The sequence below is a fragment of the Rhizophagus irregularis genome, chromosome 22 (assembly GCF_026210795.1).
Source record: "Rhizophagus irregularis chromosome 22, complete sequence".
Taxonomy (NCBI): domain Eukaryota; kingdom Fungi; phylum Glomeromycota; class Glomeromycetes; order Glomerales; family Glomeraceae; genus Rhizophagus; species Rhizophagus irregularis.
In genome coordinates this window covers 1686700-1704968 of record NC_089450.1, presented here as the reverse complement: position 1 = coordinate 1704968, position 18269 = coordinate 1686700, and the positions used below count along the sequence as shown (strand labels likewise).

At 27.2% G+C, this 18269-nt stretch overlaps 6 protein-coding genes across 6 annotated transcripts; 3 read left to right on the top strand and 3 right to left on the bottom strand.

Moving 5' to 3' along the window:
- Positions 1–634: 634 nt before the first annotated feature.
- On the bottom strand, positions 635–2840 carry OCT59_014641 (uncharacterized protein). The gene is made up of 6 exons (XM_025323346.2): positions 2609–2840; positions 2398–2514; positions 2129–2325; positions 1860–2059; positions 1043–1771; positions 635–962 (listed from the first exon to the last, which is right to left on the bottom strand). Exons 1-6 carry the CDS (start codon positions 2804–2806, stop codon positions 784–786), a joined length of 1620 nt encoding a protein of 539 aa, XP_025190100.1. The 5' UTR covers positions 2807–2840; the 3' UTR covers positions 635–783.
- Positions 2841–4244: 1404 nt separating this feature from the next.
- OCT59_014640 (uncharacterized protein) lies at positions 4245–5049 on the top strand (the record flags this gene model as incomplete). Its single annotated transcript, XM_066150154.1, has 5 exons — positions 4245–4340; positions 4471–4504; positions 4652–4722; positions 4887–4908; positions 4982–5049. 5 exons carry the CDS (start codon positions 4245–4247, stop codon positions 5047–5049), a joined length of 291 nt encoding a protein of 96 aa, XP_066002350.1.
- Positions 5050–8167: 3118 nt separating this feature from the next.
- Positions 8168–9493, top strand: OCT59_014639 (uncharacterized protein; the record flags this gene model as incomplete). The annotated part of the gene is made up of 2 exons (XM_025312257.2): positions 8168–9259; positions 9467–9493. The coding sequence occupies 2 exons, from the start codon at positions 8168–8170 to the stop codon at positions 9491–9493; spliced, it is 1119 nt and encodes a 372-aa protein (XP_025190101.2).
- Positions 9494–10822: 1329 nt separating this feature from the next.
- Positions 10823–12325, bottom strand: OCT59_014638 (uncharacterized protein; the record flags this gene model as incomplete). The annotated part of the gene is made up of 6 exons (XM_025312258.2): positions 10823–10947; positions 11038–11387; positions 11451–11596; positions 11740–11870; positions 11935–12004; positions 12065–12325. 6 exons carry the CDS (start codon positions 12323–12325, stop codon positions 10823–10825), a joined length of 1083 nt encoding a protein of 360 aa, XP_025190102.1.
- Positions 12326–13617: 1292 nt separating this feature from the next.
- OCT59_014637 (uncharacterized protein) lies at positions 13618–14416 on the bottom strand (the record flags this gene model as incomplete). Its single annotated transcript, XM_066150151.1, has 2 exons — positions 13618–14259; positions 14342–14416. 2 exons carry the CDS (start codon positions 14414–14416, stop codon positions 13618–13620), a joined length of 717 nt encoding a protein of 238 aa, XP_066002349.1.
- Positions 14417–14692: 276 nt separating this feature from the next.
- On the top strand, positions 14693–17551 carry OCT59_014636 (uncharacterized protein; the record flags this gene model as incomplete). Its single annotated transcript, XM_025323725.1, has 13 exons — positions 14693–14727; positions 14809–14990; positions 15084–15205; positions 15275–15627; positions 15689–15796; positions 15870–16035; positions 16101–16496; positions 16576–16717; positions 16790–16869; positions 16949–17046; positions 17109–17172; positions 17258–17413; positions 17483–17551. 13 exons carry the CDS (start codon positions 14693–14695, stop codon positions 17549–17551), a joined length of 1971 nt encoding a protein of 656 aa, XP_025190104.1.
- Between the last annotated feature and the right edge of the window lie 718 nt (positions 17552–18269).

Below are 18269 nucleotides of genomic sequence, written 5' to 3'. Positions count from 1 at the left end.
ACTCTTTTAATTTTAATAATTACAAATTTTAGTAAAAATTAAATGATATTATAGTAGTTAAAACTAAGTTTTTTTTAATATTTATTTCAGATTAAATGATTTTATAATTAAAAGAAATCTATTTGTATCTGAAAAAAAGTTTTCTATTTCAATTTCTTGTATTTTAAAAAAATATGATTAGAATTAGGATAAAATTTTGGGCAGAATTAAAAATGTCATGAAATTCTGCCCATTAATATTTGCTAAAGCTGGTGTGAGAGGTGTGAGATTTAGCAATGCCTTTTTACAAGTTTTAAACAAAAATATTAGGTAAATTAAATTTTACAAGGTTAAATTGTTTTTATTAATTAATAAATACAATTTATTCACCTCTGAGCAAAAATTTCACCCAATAGTGCACACGTGGGGTGCTCTTTAGCATGACGAGTGTTAATTATGTTAGAGTTAGTTTAGGTTATTTTTTACTTTTTGTATTCTACCGATACTTTTTCGCTATTTAATAAACTATCAAATGCATTGTGGTTAAAAAAAAAAAATACAATTTATTCAAAAAATTGATTAGAATTTAACAAAATTATATATTAACTTTCTTTATTATAATTTGTTTGTAGCTAGCCACTTATCACAAAGAATTAACAAGTGTAAAAAGTTGTAACTTTTGATTACAATTTTTTATTATAAATAATTTTAATTGTAAATTGTATTCAATTTGTTGAATAATTTTAGTTAATATATAATATATCGTATGTAAAATTACATTTCAATATAATTTACAATATAATACTAATTATCTCGTCTAGTATATTGTACTAAAGGATCTTTAGGTTGAACTATCATTGTAGTAAAATCACATTCAGGAAATTTATTTTTATATAATTCAAGATCAAACATTCTAACGAATACAGCAATAATGGTTTTTATCTGTAAATAAGCAAATGGTTCACCAATACATCTATGTCGTCCTAAAAAAATATATACATACATATGAGATTAATACGCTAGTCTATCTTTAATAGAAAAGAAATTTCTTGTTAAAGCTTACCTGCACCAAATGGAAGAAAAGGAGATTTTGCACTAGCAGAATGTAAAACACCAAAACCATAATCAACCAGATCGTCATCCCTTTCTTTAACATTTTGATCAAAGTCAACCCATCTGTTAGGATTAAACGTTTCGGCATTTTCAAAATATCCTTCAGAACGATGAGAAATAGCAAGTATAGATTGAATATAAGAATCCTTTGGTATGACATATTGAGTACCAGGAATAGGTAAATCTCTAAGTACTTTTCTTATAACATTAAAAATAGGAGGACGTAATCTAAGAGATTCTCTAACGACATTATCATGAAGTGTAAGTTTTTTAATACCATCAAATGTTAATGGTTCATCCAAACTTCCAAATACTTCAATTTGTTCTTTACGTAATTCATTAAATAAATTAGGTTGTGATGCTAAATAAAGCAATGCCCATGCCGTTGTAGTGGACGAAGTATGTTGTCCTGCCATTAGCATTGCTATCATAATATGGGCTGATTCTTCATCTGATAATTTTCTTCCATCTTTATATTGACAATGTGTTGTTAAATATTGCATAATATCTGTACGATCTGTAATTCCTTTTTCTCTACGATCTTTCATAATATCCATAAAGAAATGTCGCATTTTAACATGTGCTTGATCTCTTAATTTATTCGAAGGAAGTGGTAAATCTTCAAATAAGAAATTAACTGGTTTAAACCCTCCATCCAAATCATGAAATATTTGAGCAACTATTAATAAACAAAAAAAAGAAACATTAATAAATTTATTATGTGGATTTAAACAAATAATATAACGATCATTAGATTACATAATTACATGACTCATCTAATTTTGAACGGACTTCTTCTCCCAATAAGCACTTAGATGCTGTCATAATAATTAGTTCAGCAGTTGCTTTATGAACGTCTTGAATGTCTGATTGTTTATTCCATCTTGAAAAATAATTTTTAGTTTCCATTTCAATCATTGGTACATATGCTCTTAAATTTTCATTTGATAATCCAGCTTTAACAAATCTATTAATTAAAGAAAAAGTTCAGATTTTCCCATTGTTATTTTAAATAACCTGGAAAAATATAACTTACTTTTTTTGTTCCATGAGTACAGAATTATGTACATCATAAACAACACCTTTACCAAATACAGGTACGGTTAAAGATTTATAAGCTGCTTCAGCTGATGCATTTGCTAATTTTGCATTGAATACAAAATTATTTCCTTCAGACCCTAAACATGTTACCATTCTTTTACCCAGTAATATAAATGTAAAATAATTTCCATACTATATAAAAATAATTATTACTCAAATTGAAAAATTTTAATATTAAAATTAACTTTAGAACCAAATTCTTACTTCTTGTTGATATTTTCTGTAGAATTTGATTGGATCCATTCCCATAGTTATCGCTGAACCAATAACTGGAATCCAATAAGGTACAATTGGGGGTTCATTTTGTTTACGTTTAACATACTTTATTATTAATACATAATTAATCATTAATCATTTTTTTTTAATCTCGGTAAATTAAAATGTAAAATATATTAAATAACTAAAAAATACTTACAAGAATTGAATTTAAGATATATAATAGTGGTATACTAAAGGTTACAATTGCACATAAATATAAAATTGTATTAACTGAAACCTCTTTAACAAAAGGTGCAATTAACTTATTATTTTGCACTGTAACATTTGCATGATAAGCAAATGGTATCAAATAATCATTATAAATTGTATCAAGTATCGAATTGTCCAATAACATTTTATTCTCTTAAACAAAAAATAATTCAGAGAATAAATTGTTTCTCTAAAAAATTTTTAGCGGCTTATATAAAAAAATATCAAAAAAATTTTTTTTTGATTGTCACACCATACACAACTGATAACCATATAGATTTTACTGATTTGGAATGGGTTGAAAGGAATAAGTTTAAGGGTTGATACCACAAAATGATTTATTAAATGACTTATACTGTAGTGTCTTCACGATTACAAATATGGTTGATCACACGTGAATGATCAGTTGATCACTAACCCTTACCTCTGTTTTTTTTTCGCAAATAAAATTTCATCTCATTTGTCCTAGTTTGCACCATTATTTCACAAAAAATAGTATACAACCTGAAATATTTATCACTTTACTCTGACTTGTCGAATGAAATACGACCGCGAAACGCTTTTCCTGTCCATATTAATGGAAATGAGCTTGTTGGGGGCCTCATAAAAGTCACAATAACTCGCCATTAGGATCGTTTCGTCGAGATGGTTCGAATGGTATCAAAATCATCTTTCTAGCATTGATAGATGGCGAGTTATTTTTTGAAATTATTAGAGAGGAGATAGATATTCCCGAAAACGTCAAAGCGAAGGACTTAAAGTTATGGAAAGTAGAAATTTTTGGCTATCATGACGATCAATTGAGAAAACTCTTGCTCACAATACCGACTCCTTTTAATAAGAAAATTTTCGAAATACTTTCCTGACTCATCAGCCGAAGAATGTATTCAGGCATATCGAACCGCCCGTGACTGCCGCCACTTCGAGCAGTGAACAGGAACTGCTTGAGGAGCTCGCCTCGCTTCGGGAATTTGATCAACAAGTCCGTTCATGATGTCATGATGTCCATAAAGAATCAAGAGACTTCGTGAGAATTTTTGTAACAGGCCATTGCATCCAAGTAGACAGTGAATATCGAACATGCGACCCAAAGACCTTAAAGATTACATATACCAGCCACCGGCACTTGAGAATGATGGAGCGATATTTAGCTTCATGAACGATGGGGATAGATATTATCCTAGGAACGATGTCTCATTCCGAGAGATGTTGCATTCGCTAGTATCAACTTAAATTTACTGTATTCATTGAGGCTCCATCAAAGCCATTTAACGAATGGACCTTTCCGAAAGTGTCAATTCCGTTACGGTCTTCGAATCCTAGTATTGACGCGTATCCTATTTTTTTCACGTGATTCTGCTAACCTAAGTGATTGAACCTTCGCAAAAAGACCACCCATTGACATAGCATATGACAAATCTATCTATTTGTATTGTTACCTAGCCAGCGGTATCATTGTACGAGAATAATTTCAAAATCATACTGGAAAACTTGTCATGGGATATAACAGGCAAGAAAACCTCGATTTTGCGATAGAATGTCGTTCAACTGGAAGATAACGGAATTAGTCGAAGTCAAAAAAGATGACTTTAAACAAAGCTTTGCGCAAGCTGGAATCATACCTAACGTGTCGTAAACGCAAAGCTAACGTAATCGATGATGAATATAGTATGGATAGAGTATGGAGATTGTAACCGATCTTTATTTTATGAAATGCACACTTGAAATCAGTTTTCGTTGTATATAATGCCGAACATATGGAAAATTCTCAGCCATATTGTTTGGTTGTTGGATGAGGCACACTGAAAGCCGGACTCGGCTGTTACCATAGGTAACGAGAAGGGTAAGATCGTTGAATAATCTTGATTAGAATTTAGGAATAGATAGGCCTTAAGATGTTTGCTTAAGCAAACGGGATAGTGTAAAAACGTCATGTGCCAAGAACTTTGTTCACACCCTTGTATTTATCATTTAATAAAAATTTTCTTAGCAAATAGAAATCACGTGATTTTGGACCTTTCCCATTATAATTCCCAAGATCATCGCATACAATCTTTTTCGGTGAATAGTCATTCATTTTCTCAGTAGCGTAGTTTTACTGTTAAAATTGTGCTATCCGAAGGGTGCGTCGGGATAATAATCTAGTTCTTTATACCAGATAGTTCACTTTGTTTAATAATTGTATTGGACACGGATTACCACTCTTTAGAATAAAATAAAAATAGCTCTTCTTCCGGGAGTCTTCTGGTAAGTAATTATTGTTTGCCTTCCATGATCGAAGAAGTTGATTTACTAATTTTTTTGTTATGACTGAATACAGACTTGATATCAATATCTTTTTTAAATTATCAGATTCAACTGTCTGAACCCAATTCAAGTAAATTTTGATCGAATTAGGACTGAAAAAATATTCAACTTGGATGTGTCTTCATGTGGCAATGGAATTCGTGGACTTGGGAGAAAATTAAGAAGACTATAGTAAGAGTTTTATGAAAGGAATGTTAATAAGAAGGATAGTTATATCACTACACTAGATAATAATGATTTATGTAAAATTAACAAGAACATAGATAGCTAATGCGGAGTAGTGGAAGGAACTGTCATCATATGACTCCTTTTAGACGTCAACTACTCCAGTATTTTTATTACTTTCATTTTATTTTACTAGCTAGCTCTGGACATTGAAAATTTGTGAAAAAAAGTTAAGCGAAGAAGCAAAAATATTTATTTCATAAAAGTATAGTATTTTATTTGATAAAATAAGTGATCCAATATCTATAATTTTATAAAAGGTTTAATTGGCAAATTCATTACTTGATAAAAGGATTACGTCTGATAAATAAAAAGTATACATTAATTCGAGAACTAACTCTGGCATGTTTTTGACTTTTTATCATAAACTATTATTTTTCTTATATAACTACCTTATTTGTGTTTGATGCTCGCTATTCATTCGGAACATTTCTTTTGTAAAGCTAACAATCTTTACCCATAATTTCTTCTAAATCCAATTCCAACTCGCATTATGAGCTCGGATTGTTCTATCTTCAAAAAGATTATGATAGCTGATCAGAATTTACTCAATCCATTTCTATTTGAACGTTATTGCTTTTAAGTTCTAGTTGGGTTTGATTATATCCTAGTTTCAAAAAAATAATTGAATAAAGTTACTATTAAAATTAGAGCTAAATGATATAAAGTAAAAAAATATAATTTTTAAAATATTTACTTTTTCTTCAATTCTATGTTCTCTTCAAATTTTATCTACATGCTCAAATAATATATTCAAGCTTATGAAATAAAACGACAACTTCTTCAGCAACTTCTTGAAAATTTTGGAATAATTAATTATTAATCTTATAATTTTAATTTTATTTAATAAAGAAAGAAAACAATTAAGCTCTTTAATTTAAAGTTCATATTTTAAGGGACAAACAAAGAATGGGTGAGAGTAATTATATCATGATTATTTACTAATAAATAGAATTATTTATGTGGCGCATTGCAGTATCAGAATTAAATAACGCAACTTTCGTACCATAATAGTCTTAAACTCTTAATATTCAGAAAATCATTGCCTAGATGATTATATACAATACTTTGGGCTGTGACGCAATATATTTTTTTAAGTTGAACTTTTTTGCAAGAAAGAGAAGATGATTTAAATGTAGGCTGTTGAAATGTTTACGATTCATTGAGAATGACAAAAAAATGTAAATAAATAGAAATAAATAGATTAAGAAAAATCAAAATCGCATGATATTATGTCAAAATGATGAATCCTGTGAGGAAAGTCAGTTAATTTGATTAGACAAAATTAACTTTTCCTTTAAAAGGAAAATGATATAATAAAAGGACGCGTATAGGTTATTTTTATCATAAATTACCCGACCCATTATTCTTAATAAACATCATGTGAGGAAATGTGCAAATGTCGTAATACCGTATATCGCGGACTCGGGTATCTTTGCAAATCGATCTACTAACCTCATGTAAGGTATTCGGATATTATAAATCCCAAAAAATTGTTTTTAGAGGAATATTTTATACGGAATGCTAATTATCTACTTATATACAAAACCAAAAATAGTAAATTATATTAAATACTATAATGGAATCAAATTTTGAGGGGGAAACCTTTTTATTGTTTCACAAAATCATGAACTCTTATTCTTTAACTTTGAGGGATATTGTTTGTGCGTTGTAGTTGAACATTTGATAAATTTTGTTTGTAATTCGAGTATTCCCGCGTGTTTCAAATTTATTTATAATAATAAATATGACTAACCAAATCTAAAATAATAATCTTTTTGCAAATCAAGTTTTTTTTCTTGTGATACGTTTAAATCGAAAAATCCGCCATGATGGTGTAACATCCTGCATGTCGGGTGCAATTCCGCTGCGGGTTATAACTGGAAGTTTCAATGATTGATCCGGCAAAAATTTTTTTTTTCGAAAAAGCCAAATTATAAGCTTATAAGCTTAAGTAGGGAATAACAATGAATTGATGTCATTTTGTCAGTATTAATTATATAATATCATGTTACTTATAATTATTTATGATGGAAAAATTTTTTTTTTATTTAATCTTAAAAGCCACAAACAAGTATTTAGTCTAGTTAAGATTTACCGTAAAAATATCTGTTACATCACGCATGTTGATCGTAAAAGTGTGGAACCACGTCCAACATTTTATTTTGGCAGGCTAAATAAAAATGTTGTGTTTGAATAAACAATGGGAAATAATGAAAAGACGAAGTGGTCTTTTAATATAAAAAGACAAAGATGTCCCCTTCAAAAGTCAAAATTAAAAAAAAAAACCATAAAAACCGAATTTTATAAATAAAATAGATTCATCTTTTTTTTTCATATTTTTCATAATAACACACATAATATATATAATATACACATACTTATCCCCTATACTCATATTATTATAAATTACCCTCAAAAAACATGTCTAATAATTTCGCATACTTTGGAAATTTATCTGATGCCGATGTTGTCATCCAGGCCGGAGAATTTCCTAACTTTAAAAAAATTTTTGTTCATTCTAGTATTTTAAAGGAAAATTCTCCGTATTTTCGTGTTGCTTTATCAACGACATGGGCTAAAAAAGAAGATGAAAAGATCATTCTAAAGAAACCAAATATAACTTATGCAGTATTTTATATTATATTAGAGTAAGTTTTTTTTTTTTAATATGTTAGAAAATCTAATACGTATATATATATATACTATATTATATTATATTTTTTCATTAAACTTTTGTTAAAATTTTTACTTTAGATACTTTTATACGAAAAATTTACCTTTGGATCAACACGATGGTTCAACGATACTTGATCTGTTAATAGCATCTGATGAACTTTTAATCAATGAATTACTTGTTCAAATTCAAGATCATTTAATTAACGTAAAAACCGAATGGTTAAAAAAGAACTTTTCGACAGTTTTACATGTTGCCTTTAAAAGGGAAACATGTAAAGATTTACAAAATTATTGTATGGATAAAATTTGTTGGGACCCAAAAATAATTTTTGATAGTAAAGAATTTTTAAATTTTGAAGATTATATTCTTGTTGCCTTATTAAATCAAGAAAATTTACAAATTGAGGAAATTGAACTTTGGGATTATTTAATTAAATGGGGAATAGTTCAATTACAACAACAAAAAGAATATTTTAAAGAAGAAAAAGAAACTTATATTAACAATACTTCTGATGATAATAATATTAATAATAATGATAATAATGATAATAATGACAATAATAATGATACCACTATTACTGTTAATAATAATATTACTACTAATATTACCATTTCAATAGATTTATTAAATTGGAATAATCAAGATTTACAAGATTTGGGTAATATATTAAAAGAATGTATTCCCTTAATTAGATTTTCAGAATTTACTAAAGGAGAATTTTATGATAAAATTTGGCCTTTAAAGGATATTTTACCATTAGAATTAGAACAAACCATTACAGACTTTCAAAACGATCCCGAAAATTTCGAAAATTTTTCTCTTTTACCTCCAAGAAAACCAATAATTTCAATCGATTCAGCTCTTATAAAACCACAACAAGCATCAAAAATTCCTGATTGGATTGAAGTACAAACGAATTCACCAAATAATTCTACCAGAGTTAGATATGAATTTAAATTATTATTAAGAGGAAGTAGAGATGGATTCACACCCAAAGTATTTCATGAAAAATGTGATTATAAAGGTCCAAATGTTGTTGTATTAAAAATTCGTGGATCTGGTCAAATTATTGGTGGATATAATCCTATCGGTTGGAGAAGTTTAAAGACAAAACGTTGGCAATATACAAAAGATAGTTTTTTATTTTCTTTTGGTAATCGTGGAAATGTTGACGAAGCAAAATTAAGTCGCGTCACTCCTGGAAATGAGGCCATCTATGATGATCCTTCTTTTGGTCCTTGTTTTGGTAAAACTGATTTAGATATGAGAAGACAATTTAATGAGGAAAATTGTTCTGCTAAATCAAGATGTTATAGACATGCGATTACGAATACCCCTAAATTTGCTGTCGACGATTACGAAGTATTCCAAGTTTTATGTCATAATGTAAGTATCGGTAATAGATCGTTTTGTAATTTAATGTAATCGATTATTCACAAACCAAAGCATGTTCAAATTTATTTTAACTTGCTGGAGAATAGGGAATAAAACTTTATAATTGATTTTATTTTAATTTAATTTATTTTTTTTTTGTTTTTAATAATTTTTACGGACTACATTTATTAACACAATTTATTTTTTTTTATTTATTAGTTAAAAGTTCAAAATAATTCTTTGTAGAGCGAAGATTCATAAAATCGATTCATGCATATTACGAGGTCAAGCTTAAAGCCTCTAACGGCTTAACCATCATAACTATCAAGTCAGCGCATTTCAATACCATTGTAAAATTAGTTATTTGTGATATATTTGCATTCTTTCATTTTGTACTATATAATAGTTTTTTTTTTTAACTTTCCAATTATAATTATTAATAATGTACTTTATAATTAACATTAGTGATTACGTAAAAGGAGAAAACTTGTTTATTTTAATATAGTTACTTTAATAAATAATAATAAATTAAAATTTTTTTTTTTAAAACAAAAAAAAAAATACATATTTCCCCCAATTTCTTATTGTTGTGCTTCACGGAGGTAAGCCTAAGACGCGAAGATTTTTTTGTGTAAAATTATCGGAATTTTTCGTAAATTTTTATGCAAGGGAAAAAAAAATAATTTATATCATATCTCACAAATAATATTAGTTTCTTTTGTGTTGCATAATGCATATATATGTTGTAATTTATACTATTTTATTAAAATTTAAAATATTATTTCTTTTTAGAAGGTAAAAATAAAAAGAAAAGAATTTAAGATGAAAAGAATATTGAGAATGGATCTCTACTTTAACCAAAACATTTCTTATCAATATATGATCGATTAGATGGTTGTACGAGATTAAATAAGAATAAACATGGCGAAAAAAATATTTATTAATTTCGGCCAAAAAAGTAGCGCAAAATTTCAGCCTTAGACGCTACTTACCCGTACATCTAATTATGCATAAAGGAAATGTTGGGAGATATGATCTCAATGTATGAGAATGCTATGGAAAAAGAATATGTGAAAAAATTATGGAAATGAGGGCAATACAAGATACTTTTTTGGGAAAATTTGAGAATGAAATGTAAATTTCAAAATGGAAATATTGAGTAACGAAGTACCGTAAATTATGTACGAAGTTACTGTAAATTATGTGCGTGGAATATTAAGATGGCTATTATTGCGATTATTTATGCAATGTTGACTTAAAGAAATAAATTATTGATCGACATCCAATAAGAAGTTAGATCCATGAAATTTAATAATAGTAAACTGACAATAAATTTTATCAAATAGAACTATTCCTCTTCAACACGTGGGCAATTCGCAAAAAAAAAAATAATGGTGGATTTACATAAAAGTATTATGATCATCCAATCGTTTTTCACTACTCATTAATGAATGATTCGGCACAGTACAGTGTGAAATAATATTTTTATTTTAATATTATACAAGAATTCACTAAAAAAAATCCTTAAAAAAACTAGATATTCTATCTTAATAACCCGATCTATATTAGAATAAATTATTCTTTTTCAAACAAATAATGACCAACACACCAAATATTTCCATTATCATAATTAAACATTTCAGCAACAGCAAGATAAAATGTTCTCCATCTGTAATACCAAACAACAGCATTTTCCTTTCCTGTTTTTTTTTTTAAAAAAAAAAATATCAATATAATTATTAATGATATGTATATATATAAATATTTACAAAAAATTTAAATTATCTTACCATAAGTTTTAGCAAGATATTCCATCGCGGGTTTCTTATTTTTATCTAATAACTTTAACCATTCTTCAGATGTTTTGCCATAATGTTTACCATTAACAACCCATTGATTAACCAAACGTAATTGGCGTTGAAAATAAAGAAACAAATCAACGGAAGGCATCGTTCCACCCGTAAAAAAATATTTTGACATCCAACCATCTCCAAGGGTAAAATCATATGGTTGATCAACATGACAAAATACATGAATAAATAACAATCCCTTTGGTTTTATCCACTTTGAAATTTTCTCAAATAAAAATTCATAATTTTTCATATGTTCAAACATTTCAACTGTCATAATACGATCAAATCTATGGAAGGAAATTTTAATTTCAGATTATTATACTTGCAAAAAACAACAACAAAATACTTACTGATTTGAGGAATCAAAATCAAATTCTTTGATATTTGCAGTGATGACTTTTAAATTTTCAAAGCCATTTTGTTTTGCAATTGATTCAATGTATTCTCTTTGAGTGCTTGAATTCGATAATGCTGTAATTTTTGCGTTGGGATATTTCTAAAAATAGATTTAATGGTACGATGACAACAATGATTATAATTAGGATCTCTTTTTATAATACACACCAAAATTATTGATTTTATTCAAATCAAACAAGTATCAAACGAGATTAAATAATCAAAATCACTTAATTATCATACCTCGCACAAATACAAACTTAAACTTCCCCAACCACAACCTAAATCAAGGATTTCCATTCCATCTGATACTTGGGCTTTAACGCAATAGGATTCTAACATAGCTTCCTCTGCTATGTCCAGGCTTTCGTTTCCTAAATAACATATAAATTACTTTAAATTCATCATTTTTCGAACGTAAAAACTATAGTTACTTACCTTTAGGAAATAGACAAGAAGAATATTTCATTCTTTTTCCCAAGCAAACTTTTATAAATTCTGTTGAAACCTATAAAATAGAAAATTTTAATAATTTAAACTATATATATCACGAATTAATTATTCTTACCTCATAATGCTGTTCATTAGCTTTATCGGTGTGTTCGGCAATGGGTCTTTCTTTCAATGAATTAACAAAGTCAAATTTTCTTTGACAATTTTTTTCCACTTCACCTAAATTAATCCAATCCAATCTTTCCTTTAATAAAGATCGAATCGCCATTCGAAGCACAAAATCTGGAACTAAACCACGATCTAATAAAGGTTCATACCAAAATGAATTAGCATTAGCAACCTGATTATTATTATTATCACTATTGTTAGTTGACATTTTTTAAAAATTTCCAAAGAGAGAAAAAATTATTTTTTTTTTAGTTATGGGAAAATCAAGTTCATTTTATAAAGAATTCACTTTCCTTTTTAATTAATTGGCGGTAACATTTTGAATTTAAATATGGATAAACAGTAACGTAACACAACATTAAAGATAAACTTTTTTTGTTTCAATACATTCTTATCAAAAATTGATTTGCTTACCATATATTTAATTCCATCCTGTACCGATGTAATTTTACACAATTATCTTACATTATGTTTGTATATGCATAAAATTATCTTGGCATTAATTTTTTTTTTTTAAAAAAAAAGGAAGTTAAATTAAAAGTTTCATTCAAGAAAAAAAATTTTTTTTTTTATTTTTTGAAACGCGTTAAATATTTATTACACGTAAAAGTTATATTGTTTTACAATATTAGAAATTTGAATTTAAATCCATGAAATAAAAATGTCGTGTTACGTTAATAATTCATTATCTAATCAATGCAATCCATGCATAGATCAATTAAATCCAGTATTTATCACGTGAATATGTAGAATCAAATTAGAATCGTTTCAAGGAAAAATTTTAAATCTTTCAATTTACCTGGGAAACAAGTAGATGTATAACAATAAAAAACAAAAAAAAAAGGAGAAGTAAGTTTCGTGTAAAGCTAATCTGCTTTTACGATTCATCAAATATGTTTCAGTTTATATTAGCATAAATTAGCAAAAATTTTTTGGTTTATCCAATTTAATTGGGTAACACATAAATATTGATATGCAAATCTTTTCTCGTTTCAGTTTAGATTAGTAAAAAATTTATGTTGCAGATAACGATGATTATTTCTCTGTATCTGTAACATACAAGAATAACTGAGAATTATTTATATTATCTTTGATTCGTTCTTTTAAATTTGTGAATAGCCCGTTCTTTCATTTGATCTTGGTCTAAATACTACAAAATTAATCCTACAAAAATAACGTCCATTTATTATTGTCATTATTTTAGGGTTATTAAAGAATAACAAGTTCACGGTGTTTCATGTAATAAATAGCAAATAAAGTGTTAATATGAAGGAAAGTTTAAAGATTTCGATTCGATATACATGAAGTTTGTGCGTAGTATAAAATTTTGTGTTACACGAATGTACTCGTAATTTATGATTTGCCGTTTTAACCATCAAAAAGTTATTTTGATTATTATGAATACTTTAAAACTTTTATTTTAGAATATATAGCTAAATTTTTCTCCTAAATTTATTTTGTGAAGCGACAGTGAAAAAAATAAACCTACCTAACTTGATTTTAAAATTTATAATTAGGGGTCAATTCCAAACAATAATAAATATTATTATTTTGTGCAACGAGTTCGTATCCGTACTGTAATCCTGGAAGAGAAGCTTTTAATTTGTCTCTAAACTTATCTTGGAAAAGTGACAGGATACTAAAAGAAAACGGAGTTAATTTCACATTTCGACATACACTTTGGCATGGGAACCAAACCAAGTGTAAGCTTTTCCGATTTTTATACACGTGAATTAAAATGTATTCTTCCCACATTCTCATTCCTTCATAAACCAAATCAATTATAAGATCCACAAATTCATCAATATCTTCTCTAAGTTTTGCGTGTACTTGATGAAGTTTCGAGTTAGTAAACGGGATTTGAAAGTAATCTAATTCTTCATCAAGTTCTTGTTTATTCACTGTAAAACAAATTGTATTTTCATCAGCTTGATATTGATGTTGATGTTGATAATTAATTGGATCCCATGTTATCTTGCCGGTACGATAGAATTCCATAATATAATGAAAAGCCCGACCATTCCTATCAAAGAAATATTCGTTATTGTTGGTTGGATGGAGCATCATTTGATTCCTTTCTTGAAACATGGTTCCAAGAAGTGTATCAGGACGTGCTGTCAAAGTTGATTGTAATGTTTCATACTTGAACGATAGATAAGAGAAAATGTCAATCTTCTTTTTTTAATAAAACGTAGCATTAAATTATCAACAAATATTTTCTTACTTTAATACCGCCAATGTTTAAGACTACTTTTTCTTCGTTTGAGTTTTCTCGTTTTCTTTTCTTCTCTGGGTCCATTTTGTTCGTATTAATCAAGAATTTTTTCAAACCTATCAAAGTATGTAATATTTAATATGATAACTAAAGTATGACGATATGACATTACTACATTATGTAATTATTAATAGTATAATGACAAGACATTTAAAAATTTTGCAGACTTAAATATAGACTAAGCCGTAATTAATTTGATGAAATCATTACTTATTTTTTAAATAAATTATCATTCCATTTTATTTATATATTTCTTTATATCTTTTTTGTAATAATAACTTTGATTTTATTATTATCAAGATGCCTTTAAAAAGAAGACAACCAGCAAAAACCAGGTATCTTAGGATCATATATAACTATCAAATTTTGTTAAACAATATATTTTATTTCTAAAAAATAAATCGATATTATTATAGTCTTAAAGATTCTTCAAAAGAATCATTACCTTTAATTGCTTCAATTGAATCTGACCAACAAAATTCAAGTTTGATTAATGCGACAGATAATTCATCAAATAAGAGAGTACCACTTTATATTAGTGAAATTATTGATATTAGATTTGTATTTGGTGAACAATATGCAAAAGTAGTATTTGAAGGTATTTTTTTTTTTGATAAAAATTTTTTTTAGAGTTAAAATTTTGCAAATATGTTAAATTTTATTCAAAATTTCATTTATAATGTCTTTATAGATAAATCATTTGAGCCGCAATGGGAGCCTGTGAAGAATATAAAACGTGCGGAAGGACTGATACTCAAATTTCAACAAAAGAGAGAAAAGGAAGAACGCGAAGAACGTCTAAAAGAATTAGAAGTAAGGTTTTTAATATAATATTTCATTAATTTTAGTAAATTTCTTTAATTCAATCGTTGATTAAAATAGGCTCAGTCCAATAATAAAGATAATGAAATAGTATCTAATGACTACCAGGATTCTGAAGATAAGACAGTATTTATGCAACAAAATTCATGTCCTACTACTTTTGTTAATTCTTCACCAAGAAACAACACAGATAACTATAATTATGATTCAAAATTGAAATCTGTAAAATTTGCTCAAGAATTAGTTAACGCTAAAACTTTTTCTAATGATGAATTTCTGCAAGTACAAACTTTAACAAAAGAGATACAGCTTGAGAATACAAATAATTATAGCCCAATAAAACTCAAGGCTACACCCAAACCCATTCTAAGGAGCGCCTTGCGAACATCAAATAAACGGCAGTTGGAAACCTTGTACGTGGCGCAGTAAATAATAGTTTATAAACTAGTAATATATTTATTTTTTTCTTCTTAGGCAATGGAAGCAATGGAATGGCATTTTATTAAAGGGAAAAACGAGAGAATTTGTAGCAAAAGTAATTATTAAGACTTTAAAGGAAGGACCAGGTTATAATGCTATTTCGTAAGAAATCAAGTAGTTTCCTTCAATAATTAATTTTTATATTGTACTAAAATTTTTCTCAATTCTTCTATAGGGATAAGCTAGGATCTAATAACGTTTTTTGTATGGCTAATACTGTGCCATTGTCATATGCTTTATCTTTGATAGGTGAAGATAAAGAACTAGGTGATGTTCTTATAATGGAATGTGAAAGCGGCAATTTGAAAGATGAACAGGATCATATGATGTTTCATAAATTGGTATTGATTATTAAGAATTTATTTTTTAAAAATTCTGTATCATCATAATTTTATAAATATTTTAGGTCGCGTTTATTCGACTGGAAAACGATTATAACGGATTACATCTTTTCGTATTTTCCGATTATCGATGGATATATAAGAACCAATTCAATCAAGAACATTTATTTCTCGTGGCCAGGAATATTAAGATTAAGCAAAATTATTTGCTTATTCAACAACCTTTGATAAAGGCGCTTGATAATGAAACAACTTATGATACAAATTATTGTAAAGCAAAGACGGAATTGCATACTGGTGATTATAATGATATCATAACAAAGTTATGTAAAAAAAAACCGAACTTTACCGTATACGCAAGACCCAAACTTGGCGAAACAGATAGTATAATCACAGTGATGAAGGTTTTAGGAGCAAATTATTTTCCGAATTATGATTGTGATAAAATGGACTTGGTTTTGGTGTGAAATAATATTTATTTCTACTTAAATATGTGACAAAAGAATCAAAAAGTAATCTTTGTTATGGAATTTTATATAGGTTCATGTTTTAATGTTGGATCAAATCAATTTCATGCCAAACTTGATCAAACTAAAACATCAAGAGCAATGTAAATTCCTAGTATATGGCTGGGATTTCAAACAACAAGAACCTATCAAATTCGAAGAGTACTTTGTTTCAGGTCACAGGAAATCTTATTTGTTATAAAATTATAATATTTAATACCAATTTTCATTATTTTCATTATGAATAGGAGGTATTTTATCTGTTACGACAAGAGTATTGCTGGAAGAAAAAAATGGCTTGCAAAGGATTTTTGAAGTTATTGAATATGTAAGGAATTAAGAAACATTGTACATAAATACAAACGTGCTGCATATTATATAAACTAAATATTTTTGCTCTTCATTAGCAAAAGGAAAATGGTGTAGAGTGGAAAATTCTAATGGACCCGGAAATAAAATACTGCAACTATAATCTAAGTGCTTTGATAGATTATGATTTAAAAAGGTATTAATATGAAGTTTTTTGTATATTCATTTTTCTTTTACTAATAATTATTTATATAATAGTAATAATTCATTTGATGAAAGCGGGATTAATTTTCATTATTTCGATTTATTTTTGTGGAGAAAGGTAAATAACCTACAGGCTACAGTTGATTTTAAAGACTTTTGATAAATAAACATTAATAAAGTCTCATTTATTTATTGAAACATAGTTAAAAAAACAAAACGACAACAATATTTCTAGAATTTATTACGCATTATTGTTTTCATATTCATTTGAAGTTGAAGCTAATATTATTAAATCACCAAGGCATTGTATTCTTATAGCGCATAATAAAGAAATGCCTTTTTGTCCCAAAATTCCTGGTGTAAGTATATGTTTTCAAAGTTGGGATTTTCGCATATTTTTATATATATTAATCTGTAAATTTAAATAGGTTGAAGTAATAACTTTAGAAAATTTTGAAGAAACTTTTGGATTTGATGATACTATGGAATGGGAATAAAAGTAATTCCATCTACGTAAAAATTTATGCATTTAATAACATGGTATTTGAATGTAAAAATATTAGTCAAATAATTAATACCATCAAAATTAATACGTTAAATAAGAATAAATTGTATGCTTACATAACTAAACTTGTATAATAACAATTGCAAAAAAAAAGGAATCAAATCACAACAATTTTCTTAAATAGTACATTTTTAATTTTACGTAATTTATATAAGTAAGCCAGAATTAACATAATGTTAGTCAACACTAATGTTTAACAGAATTTTTTATTCCCCAATAATTATATTTTGGATATAATAATAATAAGTGACAATAATTTATGATGCTAATAAAATCCGAATAAAAAAAAAACGAATATCTGAATCTGCTTCCTTACCAAAAGTATTCATATCTTAATTTCGTAATATCTATCCAGAATTTCTGATTGTACTTTGTTGAATTACTGATGAATTACTTAACACTAATGTTTTCCATATTTACATATCTTAGATTTAATTTTTATTAATATTAAAATAAAACACTTGTTGCTCCAATAATTTCTTTTTGTAAAAAATAAATAAACGTTTAATTTAGTGGTTGTCACATTATTTACAAGTTACAAAATTATAAAATATAAATGCTTACAATAGCATGATGACTTTTAAAAACTTGAGGATAATAATAGTATTAATTACAACATTTCAATTACAAAATAATAAGTGTTTTAACAT